This window comes from Sceloporus occidentalis, unplaced genomic scaffold, assembly GCF_023333645.1.
Source record: "Sceloporus occidentalis isolate IW3139 unplaced genomic scaffold, rSceOcc1.0.p SCAF_14, whole genome shotgun sequence".
NCBI classification, from domain to species: Eukaryota; Metazoa; Chordata; class Lepidosauria; order Squamata; family Phrynosomatidae; genus Sceloporus; species Sceloporus occidentalis.
Window position 1 is genome coordinate 6518827 of NW_028316994.1, and position 18173 is coordinate 6536999.

Genomic DNA, 18173 nt, shown 5'->3' on the forward strand with positions numbered 1-18173 from the left:
ACCCATGTTTAATTGTCAATTGTCACTGGCTGACTGCTGCATGCATCTGATCTACAAGAAAAACCAAGCAGGTGATTATATTCATCTCCCAAGCTTCAACTGCTGTTTCTGATTAGCATATAATATCCCACGAGACTATCTTGATTTTCGTTGCTGGTTCCTGCCTTATCAAGTCATGGTTAAAGTCACAAGAACTGTCCAACCCCTGTTATTTTTTTGCCTGTCGGCAACTTTATCCTCAATCCATCTTTCACTCTGTGACTTTCTAAGTGCCTCTGGGTTCCCATGGCAATGGATTTCCTAGCTAAGGCAGTGTGTGAGAGGGGTGTGCATGTGTGATGCACAACAAACGAAAAGGGAAATACAATGCGGGGTGGGTAGGTAGATGCTGGGACTGGCAATACATGGGATGGGATGGGAGCTGTCCAGTGGATACTACAGTTGGCCCTCCACATTTGTGGCTTTGACTTTTGCAGGTTTGATTATTTGCGTTTTTGATTAATATATTCTCTCTAAGGAGTTTATCACATGGGGAAAATCCCATGCAGAAACGGGATTTAAAAGCTGGAAAAAAACTACAAAAGCAGGTTGATTTTCACACGTGTCGCAGGCAGTGTACAGACCGCCCAAAAAGGGAAGTCTGCCGCCGCCTCCATTTCCGCCAGCGGGAAGCCTCAGCCTCCAAACGGTGAGGCTTCTCGGTGGCAGAAAAAGAAGCCGCAAAAAGTGGCTTCTTTTTGTGGTGCGCAAGTGACGCCACAGTGCACCATTGGCGCACTCACAACATCACCTGGGCACCGCGAGGTGCGGATGCTAGGCGTCCGTTACATCAAAATGGTGGCACCCATGTGGACAGGGCGCCGCCATTTTGTACGTACTCTGTACGTACTAGGGTCGCAGGCATCTAAAAGTGATGCCCCCAGGCAACCCTAGTACATACAGAGTACATACTTGGGTGCACGTTTGTTCAGGGCCATTGTTAAATGGTGTTAACCCAAACAGAATGTAGACAAAAGCCACTCCTTGTTACTTTTGTGATTTTCTACTTTCTGCTTACTTTCCATTTGGGTTAATACCATTTTAACAACAATGTCGTGTGAAAATCAACCTGCTTTTGTGGGTTTTTTCTGATTTAAACCCCTGTTTCTGCATGGGATTTCCCCCGTGTGATAAACTCCTAGAAATGGTCCTCCAGAGCAGCTCTATCAGAAGTTGACCACACAGTTGTGCTGAAGAACCTAGAAATTCCTAGAGAAAACATTTCTCTAGGGATTTGTAGGTCTTCCAGCTTGATTCTATGATCAACATCTGGCAGATGTTGTCCACAGAGTTGCCGTGGAGGACCTGGAGATTCCTAGACAGGTAAAAAGGATAATGTTTTTTTCTTTCTGGTTTTTCCACATTCATGGGGGTCCTTCACCCCTAACCCTAGTGAATGTGGAGGGACTGCTGTATATGCATATCATATTCTACTATTCCAACTGTGCATAACTCAAGCCAGACATGAAGGCCAAAACAGCCTTGTTCCTGCACCCATTTTTATCAGTTTATTTGGCCCCATGTCTCCCTTCTATATTTCAGGTGGCCTGATCATGCTGGGATATTATGTATATAATATCCACTGGACAGCTCCCATCCCATCCCATGTATCATCAGTCCCAGCATCCACCTACCCACCCCATTTTGTATTTTCCTTTTCGTTTGTTGGGCATCACACACACACGCTCCTCTCACACACGGCCTTAGCTAGGAAATCCATTGCCAAAGATGAACACGCTGAGTGCCAGGCCACCTGAAGTATACAAGGGAGACATGAGGCCAAATAAGTTAATCAACAAAAATGGGTGCAAGAACAAGGCTGCTTTGGCCTTCATGGCTGGCTTGAGTTATGCACAGTTGGAATAGTAGAATACAATATGGAACCGAAATTGATTGGCAGGTGTTGATGGAACTGGCAAGTGAGAAGAGGGGGGTTGCTTAGCGATCTCCGCGGCAGCCGTACTGTGGTTTCTTAGCAACCAGCAGGTCTGGACACAGAGAGCTGAAGATGTGCTTTCCAGAATGTAATGCAAGTCAAGAGAGAGGGGGAAAAGTGGAGGGATCCTCAACTGACAAGTTGCCCCTTGATGGGGAGGGTAGCTGGAACACTGTCCTACATGGTGCAGAGAAACAAAATGGGACGACACTAAAATTTAAACCAGACACCTGAAAAAATGATGGTGAAACACAGAAGCCTTCTAGTCAATGCATCACCAGGCATAATGTACAAGTGCCAATGTGCCAATGCAAACCTTTTTCATGATTGCAACAGGTGAAGGAGGAAATTCAACATGGATATTATGTCCGGGGGGGGGATGTGTGCACATGCATGCATGACTTGAAATGTACGTTTGCAAGAGAATTTCTCCATGTAGAATTTCTCCATGTAGAATCATAGTTGGAAGAGACCCCAAGGGCCATCCAGTAGAACCCCCTGCCATGCAGGAAAACACATCAAAGTACCCCCAACAGATGGCCATCCAGTCTCTGTTTTAAAATCTCCAAAGAAAGAGACTCCATCACACTCCAAGAGAGTGTTCCACTGTTGAACAGCCCACAGTCAGGAACTTCTTTCTAATATTGAGATGGAATCTCTTTTCCTGTAGCTTGCATCCATTACTCCAGGTCCTATTGTCTGGAGCTGTGAAAAAAACAAACTTGTTCCTTCTTCAATATGACACTATTAGGAAGTGTTTAACCAAAATCCTCTTTCCTACTATTGCCAGCATGGCTTCAAATCCTACCCTCTGGAGTGACAGAAAACAAGTCTGCTCTACCTTCTCCATGACAGCCTTTCAGATATGTGAAGACAGCTGTATAGATCTGGTAGTCCTTCTGAACAGATGACAAATAGATACATTTTTGCTCAGCTCCATGGCACTGAGAAATCAGTTTTTCTTCTTCCTGACCCAACAAAACTAGTAACTGTTATTCCTTAGTTTTGGAAATCACACTGCCTGTCTCCTGGGTGGAATATAATCTGGTGTCTCATTGCCTTATTATATTTGGAAGGATGCTCTCCATGAGATCGTTAATATTTACTTTCCTTCAACATACTCCTATCTCTTGACATGTCCATGACATGATTCCCACTGCATCTTATCAACCACGTCTGAGTTCAACTGTTTGGATAACTCTGTGTGCATGCACACATGTGAAATCACAATTAGAAAAGTTCCTTTTTTGGCTTACTGCTCCAGAATTCCCCAGGCCAGCATGGTGTTAGTCCAAGGTCTAGTGTCGTGCACGCCTGCTCTTTTTCAATATCAAGTTGATATAAAAAAGGATGTTTTAGGTATGTAGCCAAAAAGGCACCCCAATGCAGGAAACTAGCCATGTCATATAAGAATATTTGTGTCCATAGAAGGAGATCCAACTGGCCCAGCATGGGAGAAGCTCAAGATCACATGGTCAAGATATATCAATCAAGGTCGGAATCTGCACAATCCCTTCATTGATAGGAGTGATGGTGGATGATAGACCTTATGCTTATATATGAAAAAAAAACCTAAGTACAGTTCCCTAAGAGAGGAGATGCTCTATTGTCCAGAGACATTTCCACTGATTGTCCAGTCATTTACAAATTCTCTTCTCATTATTCTCTCATGGAAACTTCATTTTAATCCCAAAATCTGCCCAGGATACATTTCCCCCTAGAAATATGTCTACCAAGGCACCTCCAAATTGGTCTCGCCTGAGATTCAGATAGATACTCTGTCAGTATCTCAAACTGCTGGCAGCTACTGAGCCATTTCACTTCACAGAATCCCCAGATTGAAACCTTTTCTTCTGGAACTCCAACAGTATTACCTTCTCCAATCCTTAAAGTCACTATCTGCTACCACCTTTTATATTGTTACTTCTTCTTAGTGTGCGTGAGACTGTGCTTTTGTATGAGTGGTGATTCCTTTTTATAAAGAAAACTACTTTTAGACCTTGCATTCTGGAGTTCCCTTTCTCGGAACTGTTATACATAGCCTTGATCTCTGCTTTGAGTTGCCCAAGATCTCTCAGTTGTTGTAATTGCGTCTTCCTGGGATCCTGGCATTTTACATAACAGTCCTAACTTCCAGAATTCCTGCAACCAATATGAGATTCTGGGACTTGCAATCCAAAATAGTTAACTTTCCCAAGCTCTGGATACTATCACATTGACCTCTGTTTACAAATTTGGATGAGTGTGCTCACTGCCGGCTGCCCCAAGTTATGCAAAGACTATAACTGTTTCCAGTTGCTGAGGTCTGATCAAAGATCAAATCAGTGACATCTGAGAGCAGGGAAATACACTATCAAGAGGCTGAAAACAAAACCATGCTAGCAATGACATTTTGTGGGGCAAAGGTGTATATTGCTGTGCTGGAACAAATGTACTTGCCAAGAACCTCTAGGCATTGGACCTGTTTTCAGGGTAGCTAAAGAAACATCACCCAAAGAGCCAATTCACATATTGACATATTCACCCACAATGCCACTGGTCTTGCACCTTTTGGATAGCCTAAAATGTAGGGCACAAAGAGTTTTCTATCATATTTGAATATCTCGTTCTTCAATGCTGACACCTGCCTCTCTGGATCCATCCTTGTGTCAATACATTGGCGGGGTATGTGTGTTATGATTTCAGGGTCCTGTCATTCTGTCTGTTGAATTGTACAAAATGAATTAATTACATGGTTTGGCAAGAGGGGTATATGGACAAGGGGTTCTGCCAAGAATTGTTGCATATTTTAGATGGTTATTTTGCATAAGCATGATGGAAGAAAACAGATCTTGCACAGAGACATAATATGAAGGAGAAACATACACTTATAGGCAGGTAACAGTGTGGCCCTCAATACTCTCCAACTAACATTATTTGGCAGGGACAGTTCCAATTAATCATCTCTCATCCCACTTTTTCAGCTGCTTTTAAAATCTCTCTGTTTTCTCTTCCCCCTCCCACCTTCCCCCTTTGTCCTTAGCATATTTCAATTGCTGCAAATGGAAAGTGCAAAAGTAGTTTGCATTCAGTTAACTCAGCCTGGAGGAGAGGAGAACAGAAGACAGACTTGTGCTTTTTCTTGTAGCCTCAGGTAAAGGCAAACTGTTGCAGTTTCTTGTGCTCTTCTTCATTAATAACCTGTGCCATCCTGATCACTGATGTTTCTTGGTTAGATGTGCCCCCATTTTCATCTGAAATGTTGGAGAGTATGCTTTTTACGTCTATCTTAAGGTAGGGGAGATAGGTCATCTAGGTATGGCACTGTGATTTTTGGCTGACCTTTCAGGGGTGTGTGTGTGTGTGTGTGTGTGTGTTGTGGGGAAGTAATTGTCACCCCACCCATATGGAAGCCAATATATGTGTATCTGTGCCTATTCCATATGCCAAGGCAGATGTGTAGCTTTATTATATAGCTTCTTCCCACTCTTTCACTCCCCCTTCGTATTCTCTCTCTCTCTCAGCTTTTTTCTCCCACCCCTTATACACACACACACACACACACACACACACACACACACATTCTGATACGGAGAAAGGAAGAAAACTGGAAGCAGGTGCAAATGTGAAAGTAAATTTGGACCGAAGTGTCAGGTACAAGGGTAGCGAAGAGCCAGAAGTGTACAGAAAATACAAGTAGAATGGAAGAGAAATTTCACAGCCCTAAAATAGATGAAGAAATCTAGTTCAGTGAAACAATAAAACCTGGCTCAAGGGCCATGTGTGTGTGAACTGCCTGATTAAAATGGGAATTAGGGAAATTAGAAGCAATCCAGCCCAGCACCCATACAATCCAGCTCTCTTCTGTGGTAAATTGTGTACAAGTCCTAACTCTCAGCTTTTTTGTTTCTAACATGTTATCCTATCATCGTGGTGTCCCCCCATTGACCTCCCATACCACACCATACAGAACCCTTAGTAATGTTTTTCCACTAATGTTATTCATAAATCATAATTTCCGCATATTGCGTACATCACTGAATGCAATGATAATAGTTGTGACATAAACAACTAGCAAAATCAAAAACACCCACACAATTTTAAACTACAATATCATAAGCCTAGCCTAAAAGTATTTACAGTCCTCCATCCGTTCTCATGGTCTTGAGACTCACGTTCCTCACTTAAGTGTGAGGGACAGAGGGTGAAACAATGCCAGGAATGAAATGGGGTGTTTTGATAATATGAATCCAGTGATACGCCCATGAGAGAAATACGCCTTCGTGGGACAGAAACAAAACAACAATGGAATCAGCACCATTTGTTCACACTGGGGTGTGATAAAGCCCTAACTCAAGCCAGAAGGGGGCTGCACCTATAAAGATGCAGCTGAAAATCACAGAGAAGGAAGGTTAGAATTTATAAGAATAGCAATAGCATTTACATTTCTGTACCGCTTACAATTCAGCACTCTCTAGGCAGTTTACAATCTGTAAGCCAATTGTTGCCAACAAGCTGGGTACTCATTTTACCAACTTACAAAAGATGGAAGGCTGAGTCAACTTTGGAGCCCCTGAGACTGAACTTACAACCTTGTGGCTACAGCACTGCGCCACCAGGGCTCCTTTAACCCTTTTCCTAAGAGCAAACGGGACTTTGGACCACAATCCTTTTGCTCTGACCCCAAGAGACCTCACCCCCTTCTTTGTTGATCGGAAAGTGCCTCCATGAATTTTGCAGAGCATACTCCTTCTCTGAGCACAAAGCTGCCATGGGCAATCCCCCCCTTCACCATCTGGACTCATAAGGCAAGGGGGTGTATCTCCAGCCCCCACAACCTCCCTCTGATAAAATGCTCATTCTTTTCCCAATGTGGTCCTGCTGCCTTGCTTCCATACGCACGATTGTGCTTTCACAACAGGTGGTGCTCTAATTATGAACCAAAAGAACCAACCCAGTAAGGAAACAGAGAAGAAGGTTCTTACCTAAGCATTGCAGCCCCTGCTTTCCAATCCCCCTGCATGAAAAGAAAGAAAAGAAAGAAGAAAAGAAACAGGTTGTTAGCTCACATGAAGCGTAGGATGCCAGTTTAAGCTAGCAGATTTCTCAAATGTGGCCTTAACAAACATATTGATTATAAGGTAATGGGGAAATAAAACCAGATTCTCTACAATCATTGGGAAGAGAGTTGAGGTTTGTAGCTAGAGTACCTGGCAAGTGTGTACATTTTTGGAGTGCCAAATTCTCTGCAAAACAAGAGATCTTTTGTCCCATGTCTGCACATGACTACAACCATTTGCTGTGGATTCATTAATCTAGCATAAAATTGCATTCTACTTTCATATTCTAAATAATAACTAACGTGGGTTAGAATCCCTATAGTAAGCAATGGGTCAAAGCCTACCATTGTGTTACTTTGTCAGTATAGCTGTGTGAGTAACACTGTGCTCTCTTTTCTTTCAACATCCCACTGTGAGCTATACTCACAGGTAAGTAACACATGCTGAGAGGATAAGGCCAGCCATGATATCAATTCATTATCAAAGGAAGTATGACTCTGGGGATCAGTTGCTAGAGAATACTGTTGTGTTTAGAAACCAATAACATCCAAAATCCACATAACAGTGATACTTTTATTGGTCAGCCAAAATGCACAAAATACTTGTTGCAAGCTTTCAAAGCTCCACTGGCTTCTTCATGAGGCAAACATGTTAAACATCATATAGGAGAAGAAGAAAAAATGATAATGCTAATCACAAGCCTGCAACACATATTTTGTGCATTTTAGTTGGCCAATAAAGATATCACTGTTTTGTGGATTTTGGATGTTATTGTACTTTGCTCTATGGCCAACATAGCTATCCCTGGATGTGTTTAGAGGCCTATAGTTCTTCAAAGTAATAATGCAGATTCAGCAGATGGTTAAAGGATGCAGTATGTACAGAGATCTTATATCACCTTTGAGACTAACTGAAAGAAAGAAGTTGGCAGCAAAAACTTTCATAGACTACAGTCTGCTTCCTCAGATGCATTTAGTGGAGTGGAAACCAGGGACAGATATATATATGCCTGTTTAACAATACCTGCAGCAGAGGAGAAACAGACCAGCCCCTGCGCCAGAGGATAAATGGACATAAATCAGACATTAGGAATACACAAAAACTGGTGACAGAACATTTCAATCTCCCTGGGCACCAGCCCTCAGAACAACAAGCCTCTTACCGACTAACAAAGCTATATCTTTAAATTCTACCATTAAAGGATGGTAGAGGCCATCTTGCTAACTCTTCTAGCCTTCCCAGACACCTAACAGCTAACCCAGGGTGGACAGTCTATACTTAGCTAGAACCTTCTAACAAACCTAACCTTGGATCAAGGAATGTAACTGACAGAAACATAAACACAAGGAGGAGTGGGGTGGTACCGTGTTCAAGTCCTGCCTGGCAGCCTGGGGGCTTCTCAAACACATCTGATTAGCCATTGTTTGAACAGAATGCTGGACTATTTGGCATCATACAGTAGGCTCTCTGTATCTGTGGATTCATTATCCATGGATGCAATCATATATGTCATGAAAATATTTTTATAAAATATAAATTCCAAAAAGCAAAGTTTGATTTTGCCATTTTACACAAGGGACACCATTTTACTATGCCATTGTATTTAATGGGACTTGAGCACCCATGGATTTTGGTTTCCATAAGAGGTCCTGGAACTAAATCCCAGCAGATACCAAGGGCCCACTGTACTCTCCAACTGTCCCAGTTTGGCAGGGACAGTCCCAATTAATCCTCCATTGCCCCACTTTTTGGTTGTTTTTTTTAAAATGTCCCCACTTCCTCTCTCCTTCTCTCACTTTTCCTTCAGCTTACTTCAATTGCTGCAAACTTTGAATTCAAAGCCCCAAAGAAGTTTGTATTCAGTTATCCAGCAGGAGGGAGATGAGAGGAGGGGGCAGAAGCTTGCCATTCTATGTAGACTCAAGCAAAAGGAAACTGCTATATCCTCTCCTAGCTGGTGCGTTATTAATAGTATGCCATCTTGACCACATTCTGATGTTGCTCGGACATGTGTCTCCCAGTTTTATAGTTTTTTGTGGGTTTTTTGGGCTATGTGGCCATGTTCTAGCAGAGTTTCTTCCTGATGTTTTGCCAGCATCTGTGGCTGGCATGGCCACAGATGCTGGCAAAATGTCAGGAAGAAACTCTTCTAGAACATGGCCACATAGCCAAAAAAACCCACAAAAAACTATGGATGCTGGCCATGAAAGCCTTCGTCTCCCAGTTTTCATCTGTAAAATGTTGGAGAAGATGTGGAATTAAAACCACTGGGCCTTATAAACAGCCAGCATTCCTGTATTCTGAGTTATATATGTGAGCTAGTTAAATTCATTCCCTCCCCATCCTGCCATCATTGCTGGCAACTGACAAGACAGTTAGTTTCTCAGTGTTCCACTGGGCCTTGATAGATGCTGGGGGAGTTAATGAAACTTCTTTCATCATGCATGAGGAAACATATCTCTGCACTTTTCTTAGCTATTACCAGAATACTGATTGTAGTGTTTTTCCCCCACTCCTTATGGTTCAGGACTTGGATTTAATTAAAAATGCACAGAAGGAATAAACTAGTCAAGCAGGTTATGACAAGAGCAATTCAGAACACTGAAGGCAGAAGGGGGGGAATCAAGCGCTGAGATGAGAGAGCTGTAAATATCTCTGCTCTGCAATAAACAAATATACTTGTTATTTTATCTTGTGCTGGATTTTAGATTCTACATATTGGAGAAAGAGGTAGAGAATCAGTGAGGTGTAGCGGTTTGAGTGTTGGACTATAGCAGTACTTCTCAAATAGTGGGGCGGGCCCCCCAGGGGGGGCGCGAGGCTCCGTAAAGGGGGGCGCAAGGCTCAGGATACAGTGTTATGCTGAGGTGTACTTATAACAATTTTATAGACAAATGATACTATTTACAGTCGCGCGGGGGGCGTGAAATGTTTTCTTCTTCCTAGGGGGGGCATGACAGAAAATAATTGAGAAGCACTGGACTATAGAGATTATCACATGGGAAAAAGGATGTCCTTTTCCTGTCCTTTTCTCCAATCGCACGAAAGGCTATAATACGACATCACACCAATGTGGTCCTTATCCTGTCAATGACTTGTAATTGTCCGCGATTGCATGAAAGGCTATCATAAGATGTTGTACTTATCCCATCATTATCCCATCAGTGAAGTGAAAATGTCCTGTAATTTTTCATTAACAGAAGTTTCCATTATTTAAAAGTGACAGGACAATCCCACTTCATTGACAGGATAAAGACAGGATAAGTGTGACATGTGTGTAAATCTTTCACATGATCACATGATAAGGACAGAATAAGGGCAGGAACGATCCACTTTGCTCCTGTTCTTTGTCCCCCCCCCCCCCATCTGATAATCTGCTATGACTCTGGAGACCAGGGTTCGAATCCCAGCTTGGCCATAAAATCCACTAGGTGACCCTGGGCAAGTCACATACTCTCAGCCTCAGGAGCAGGCAGCAGCAAACCTTCTCTGAACAAATCTTGCCAAATCTAGGTTCACTTTAGGATCGCAGTAAGTTGGAAACAACTTAAAGGCACTCATTACACAGGATGATCTCAGCTGACAAGTGGAAGTAAATACAATTTTGAAATAAGGAAAACAAACAAGGTTAAAACCGGAAAAGCGGTATACACATAAAGCTTTATTATTATTATTATTATTATTATTATTATTATTATTAAAAATGTGGATTTAGGATTCCTGGATTCTCTGGAGTGAAGGAAAAAGGGTTATTCTGCTCAAAGTCCCTCCAAAGCAAAAGTAAAGGATTCCTGACAATTAGAGTAGTCAGGAGTGAAAACTGGGGTGGGCTCCTGTACCTTTAAAGGCTGTGTAGAAAAGCAGAATTGCACCAGATGTTGCTTGTTAGCTGGTTGTATGACAAGTGACACAGGACAGAATTCCCTCATCTGCACAACCATTAAAAGTACAGTTGGCCCTCCACATTTGCAGCTTTGACTTTTGTGGTTTTATTTGCAGTTTTGATTAATATGTTCTCTCTAAGAATCTCTAGGTTCTCCAGTGCAAAATTCATGGAGGCACTTTCCAGTCATCAAAGAAGAGGGTGAGGTCTCTTGGGGTCAGAGCAAAAGGGTTGTGGTCCAAAGCCCTGTTTTCTCTTAGGAAGAGCATTAAAGGAGCCCTGGTGGTGCAGTGCTGCAGCCACATGGTTGTGAAGGGCTCCAAGGTTGACTCGGCCTTCCAACCTTTTGTAGGTCGGTAAAATGAGTAACCCAGCTTGTTGGCAGCAACTGGCTTACAGATTGTAACCTGCCTAGAGAGTGCTGAATTCACTATTAAGTGGCATAGAAATATAAATTATTGGTGGTGGTTGGGAATTATAGAGGGTTGGTGGGGAATTCACTAGCCTGCTCTAGCCACCAGTAATCAATACAATCTGCATAATAATCTATCCTCAAAGTATTCCCACTGCCTTTAATAAGAACAGCAGTTAGGTAGGTTGTTTACAGGACGACAGCCAATGTATTTATAACATTTCAATTTAAAATAAGGATAGGAATTAGGTAGCCCTCCAAATGTTGTGGAAAAACAATTCCCACCCACCCTAGCCACCACAACCAACAATGGGGGATGATGGCAGTTGTAGTCCAACAAGATCTAGAAGGCTGCATGAGCCTCACCGCTGCTTTAAAGGAACTCAGCTTGGCGCACATTCTGAGTAAGGCTTCCAGATCACAGAACTTGGCCCTTCTCCAGTCCTCAAAGTGAGAGGGAGGAATCTCAGAGCAAGAGCACTGTCTTGAAAAGTGTTTGTGTGTATTCCTTATTTGTTAGACCTGGTGTTTTTTTATCTGAATGGCCAACTTAGCACAACTGTGGTTTATGCTTATTGTATCATGCTTACTCACATTACTAGGGTCCATCTCCTGTGCCATAACAAGCTATTATCTTTAGATCTCAGGTTTTAGCCTAGAAATTGCAGGGCCTGGGATGCTTCTGACATGCCAACCCTGGTTCTAGTTCAGGCCCATAATCATAAGGGTGGAACAAAAAACCCACACATTCCAAACATCCCATGCTGAGCGAGTCTGGACTGGGCTTTATTTGTCCTCCCAGTATGCATACTTACTTCATTGGGGAACTCAGTGTGTCACATAGTATGTCCTGTAGTTACAAATATCACACTGCATTTACAGTTACCATACGCTGTGCAGTGGGCACTCCAGATTTCTAGGATTAGGGGTTCAGGACCCCTGTGAAAGTGGAAAAACTGCAAATAAGAAACCAGTAGGTTTTTCAACCTGTGAGAACACCTCTCTAGGAATCTCTGGTGCAACTCCATGGTCAACGAAGATTTTGACACCGGCGTTTACCGTGGGTTAAGTGCTGGTAAAGCACTGGTAAAACGCCCCTGAAGTGTGAGAGTGTGAAAGCCGATCACACTTCTAAAATGTCAGTGAAGTGTCCCTTCACCTCTACTGTCCTTGAATAGTTCATGGAGCAGCCATTTCCTATCAACGCAAAGTTCCCATTAATAGGAAGTGGCTGCTCTGCAAACGATTCAAGGATGGTAGAGGCGAGGGGACACTTCACTGACATTTCAGAAGCGTGACTAGCTTTCACACCCTCACTCTTCAGAGACATTTTATTAGCGCTTTGCCGGTGCTTAACCCACAGTAAGCACTGGTGTGAAAATCTTCTATATCCATGGGAATTTTACCATAGAATCATGCTGGAGGACCAACAAATGCCTAGAGATGTGTTCTCTCTAGAAACCTCTTGGTCCTCCAGCATGAATCTATGGTCAAATTCCAGAAGAGTCACACTGGAGGACTGAGAGGTTCCTAGAGAGAACATAGTAATGAAATCTGTGAATAATCAAATCTGCAAAAGTCAAATCCGTCAATGGTGAGGGCCAATTGCATTTACAAGTACCACATGCTATATTTAAAAGTGTCACACACTTCACATAATTTGAGTATGCTGGTAACCTCCCTCATATGTCCAAGTCACCAGACATATCACTCAAAATTTCCAACTGTGGGACTGGACTAATTTATTTCCCAAAACTCTAAAATGAAACCTTTCTACTGGTACAAAACTGGAAGGAGATGATTGATGTTTATCCCCATGAATATGGACAAGAAAGATTAGTTTAAATATATGTTGCATCAAGAAGGGTTTCTGAGCAGTTATACTTGAGAGGCATTCTCTGAATGTTGAACATTACGCGAAAAATCAACTCATACTTTCTGGGGAGGCATTTTAACAAAATGGAAGTAAAGAAGGAAAAACAGGGCTCATTTCTTCAGGCTGAACAAATGTTTGGGGAGGCATGGAAGGGGAGAACCTGAAGACATAAATTCTGTCTTCTCTTGAAGAGAGAAAAACTAGTAGGGAGGGAGGAAAAGAAAAAGGAAAGGGTTTGATTTATCTGTTTCTGACTGGTATTTATTGTCTTTATTTTTTTCATAGAGACTCCAGCTTATGCCTTTGAGCTTCCACATGCTTTCATGTACCAAGATTGGATCAAAGCTGCCCCACAGCTTTACATCTTTTCAAATGGGTGGACAAAGAGGAGCAGGAGGAGGGCAGGAAGGATGCTGAGATATAACCCAGAATTGTAGGCTTTGAATTCTGTGAAAAGAATAGAGGAGATGGGGGAGAGACAGATACTGCCACACAGGTAGGGTTGCCAACTTCTCTTTGACTGTCAGAGCCTCTCTAACTTTCACAGCTGGTTGCTTCATGACAGGAGAACATCTGGCAGCTGCTGCTTTTCCTGCCACAGAGGAGCAATGAAGGAGAAACTCAGTATCGCTTAATGATGATTAACAAGGCTGAAAACTGTTCCTTTCCAGTTCCTTATCTGCAATTCTTAATTCTCTGTTTGACTTTAAAGGTGTAGATCATGCTGACTAGGGATCTGGGGATTAAATAGCAATACATTCCAAAATAAGATTTGGATACACATGCACCCATCCCATATACACACATGAAAGGACGGTTATCCCCTGCAACAGGGATGGGAGCATCTGTGCAGCTCTCCTGATTCTACTGGACTGCAATTCCCATCAGCCCTCAACAGCATTCCCAGTGGTGAGTACTGTTGCCAGGTTTTCAAAACAGCAATAGTTGATATTCATGACATACAAGATTAACAATCAGGATGGAGCTGTTAACAAGTTTGTGCACTTCCTAAATACCAAATGAAAATATTGATTTCAGGTAACTTGGCCATGTGTTTCTCTGTAAAATTAACATATTGTCCACATTCGTAAATTACCTGATAGACAGTCTCTTCCAACTCTATGATTCTATGATTCTATGAAAAAAGGGGCACTCCTAACAAGAGGGGATGCCAGGCAATCTTAATGAGTGATGTTAGGAGTTGGAGTCCAATAACATCTTGAAGGCTGCATGATTCTCCATAAATTCCTACTAACTGCGGAGTTACCCCCATTCCCCAATGGGGAATATCATCACCTGTCACATCAAACTCACAAATATCAGGTAGCATAATTATCGTGGCAAGTGAAACGAGTGTGTGGCCAGACACATGATTTGAGAAGATCTAATGGTTATTTGGACAATGCTTTGCTGCTTATAATTGTAATTGTGATGTGAAGAATGAAGGAAACTCACTCAATAAACAGTAAGGGTTGCTTCAGTTTTTATAGCAGCTCAGGGAAGCCAGTCCTCTCTGTTGTTTGGACACAAGATCTGGGAGAGCTGATAGCTTATTTGTAGGTGTCTATACATATTAGGCAAATCACATTCTCTCAGCCTCAGAGGATGGCCATGGCAAATTCCCTCTGGAGAAACTTGCTAAGGAAAACCCTATGATAGTTTTATCTTGGGGTCACCATAAGTCAAAAATGACTTGGAGGCAAACATCAGCAGCAAGAAATACATATTTAAAACCAGAACTTGAAACAGTTATTTTTCTTTACTGTAACTCCCAGAATCCCCCAGCCATACCAATGATGTGTTGGTTAATGGATTTTGGAAGATTCAGGTTATGGGGTTTTTATTGTATTTTATATCTGTACTGTGTTATTTTACTGATGTAATCCCGCCTCATTCTGCAGGGAGAGGCAGGAAAAATACAAATAAAAATTATTATCATTATTATTATTATTATTATTATTATTAAAATTCAAGTCTATATTCAAAATTGATCAATGCCTTTAAGTCAAGTTAGGAAGCTGGGAAATGCAAATAAGGAACCAGAGAATAATCTCAGCTGCATACTTATTATGTCCCATTAATCCATCCTTCAGGGGAAAAGGGGGGAACACATGGTTTTATATAAATATTTTCCTTCTACCATGATTATTTGATTGTTCTTGAGGAGGTTTTTTGGTATGGAGACAGGTGTGGGTTTTAGATGTGTGTGTTTTAATATTTCTAAATCTACATGCTACCAGATGTTTGTCCCATTAAGACATTTCTAATTTTGCAAGACCGTACAAAATCTTGGGAAACAGTACTAAAATAAACAGGCAAGTGTAATGGGGATCACACTGATCTCTTCCCCTGTTCTCTTTTAACAGCAGCTTGCACTGAAGCAAAGTAATAGCATTTCTCTCCTTGCCTTGAAAGGTTTCGTTTGCTTATGATGTCAAAGATGAAAACTGGGCCATACAACATCAGACGTGGCTACGATGGCAGATGTTATTAATGAGGAAGAACGCACAAGTCAAGAGAGGATGCAGCAGTTTGCCTTTGCCGAGCTGACTGGGATGTACTGTACTGTACAAGATTCCACCCTCAACTCTTTTATTCCCCCTGCTGAATTGAGTATAAACTGCTTTTGCATTTTAAATTCAGTTTGCAGAAACTGAAGACATAGAGGGAAAGTGGGAGAAGAGAGAATCTGTGCCATTTTGAAAGCAGCTGAAAAAGCAAGACAGCACACAATTAATTGGGAATATGCCTCCCAAATCAGTACAGTAGAAGGGCATGAAAACTGCATATAGAAGTCAAATTGCATGTGTGTTCTCCCTGCCCAAGATGGTTGGAAGACAATATACCCAAACAACTATATACAAAAGTACAGTCATGCTACCTTAGTTAGGGTTGCCATAATGGAGGACCTCCAAACCGGGACAAATGTAGGACCAGGTTTGAAAATGTAGGACTTTTTTATTTCCTGGCTAGGAAATTAAAAAAAGTCCTACATTTTCAAACCCTGTCCTCCTCCTCCTCCTCCTCCCGGCTTCAGAGGACACCTAGGCCGGCTCCCAAGCCGGGAGGAGGAACGGGGGCCGCTTGGAATCGCGGCGATCGCAGCGGTTCCAGCGGCCTCTTCCTCCTCCCCGGCCTCACAGAGGCCTTGGAGGACCCCGCGATTGCGGAGCCGCCTCCAAGGCCTCGCTGTGGCCTGGGAGGGAGCGTCTCCGCAGCCGAAGCTCCGACTGCGGAGAGCGCTCCCAGGCCTCAGCGAGGCCTTGGAGGACCTGCGGCGCATGGAGGTGGCCGCGGGTGGTGCCGTCCCGGTCTGGGCGCCAAACCGGACCAGGACGGCACTGCCCAAACCGGGATTGTCCCACCTACAGGCGGGATATGGCATCCCTACCTTAGGTGGCAAAAGAGTATTGTTCCAATTAATCCTCTATCATCATACTTTTTTCAGCTGCTTTTAAAATGTTCCAGTTTCTCTCTCCTCCTCCCACTTTTCCCCTTTCATCATCAGCTTTCTTCAATTGCTGCAAACTGAAATCAAGTCCACCCAATTAACTTGGCAGCAAGCAAAAGGCGAGGAGGCAGTAAAATCTTGTCCTTCCCAGTAGACTCAGAAGAAACAAACTGCTGCAGCCTGGCTTGTATCTTGGTCACACAGGTTTTCTTTGATGAAATGTTGGAGGATATGATGGCCTATGTCTCAACTGAAATACTGTGAAGTACTGTACACACCATTTTACCAATGCTCACTCCTGCTTATTAACACCCTTGCATTTTCATTCATTTTGCAAATTCAAGCACAGCTGCACTGGACCCCAGGGAGTTATGTTTACATCCAGCATTCAGTTGCTCACTCTTTATACAGGAAAAGGCTGCCTATTCATTTCATTACGCTCTCAATAGCCACTTGAAATGTGACTATGGACCTCAGTGTAAGGGTCAAAGTAAATGTAGAGCCACTGCAGTATAACGGATCTTTTGTGGTTAATGAGCTCAACTGAGACTCAGGTCAGCATGCTCCAGGCTATGTGAAAGACCGTATCTTAAAGAGCCGGTGTGGTGTAGTGGTTTGAGTGTTGGATTACGACTCTGGAACCAGGGTTCAGTTCCCCCTTGGCCATAAAATCCACTGGGTGACCTTTAGCAAGTCACACACTCTCAGCCTCAGGGGAAGGCAGTGGCAAACCTCCTCCAAACCAGTCTTGCCAAGAAAACCCTGTGATAGGGTCACCATAAGTCGAAAACAACTTGAAGACAAACAAAACACAAAAGAGCTTAATAGCAGGCACCTCTCACCACCTAATGATAAACTCTGCCACACAGGGTTGTCATAAGGATAAAGAAAGGAGAGGAGAACCCTGTATATCACCCTTGAGCTCCATGAACAGAAGGTAGGATATAAATGTAACTAATAACTAATTACTAACTAACAGCGTGATCATTATGAGTGCATTTCATCAGCTTTGTCTGGTGAACAGGCTGTACTAACATCTCCTCTCTGACTAGAACCTGTAGCATACTTTCAGATCACAATGGTACAGCTACAGCATGATAATGTGCATTTTCCAAATGTGTGCATTTGTAGTCATATACATTTTTAAAATCTGCACAGGTTTTTGTCTCTCTGAATCATTTATTTATTTCTCTCCAAAACAAGTGCAAGACTAGCAAATATACTGGGTTTCCGAGTCTAGCTGCACTCGGCTGGCAATCTTACAAGGTATTTTGGTAGCGAAATGAAAACCTGATTAATTTCTTTGCCACTCCTAATATAAAACAGTGGCATCTCATTTTGTTTTCTGAGGTAGTGTTGTTACATTGGGCTGCCCTTCAAAATGGCTCAGGAGCATCAGCTAGTGCATAATGCAGCAGACCTGCTCATTATCTGGCATGAGTAGGAAAGAGAGTGATTCACTCTGGTGTGGGGACCATCTGCAGTGGCTCTAAATTTACTTCCAAGACCAATTCACAGTAGTGGTTCTGGACCATCC

At 42.7% G+C, this 18173-nt stretch overlaps 1 protein-coding gene across 1 annotated transcript in view; it reads right to left on the bottom strand.

Annotated features, from left to right (window-relative positions):
* Window positions 1–18173, bottom strand: part of LOC149303687 (protein kinase C gamma type-like) — a 57364-nt gene that overhangs the window by 26520 nt on the left and 12671 nt on the right. The window contains exon 2 of the mRNA XM_089481240.1: window positions 6940–6971. Within this exon, the coding sequence (XP_089337366.1) occupies window positions 6940–6971 (32 nt within the window). The remainder of the gene's footprint in view (window positions 1–6939; window positions 6972–18173) is intronic.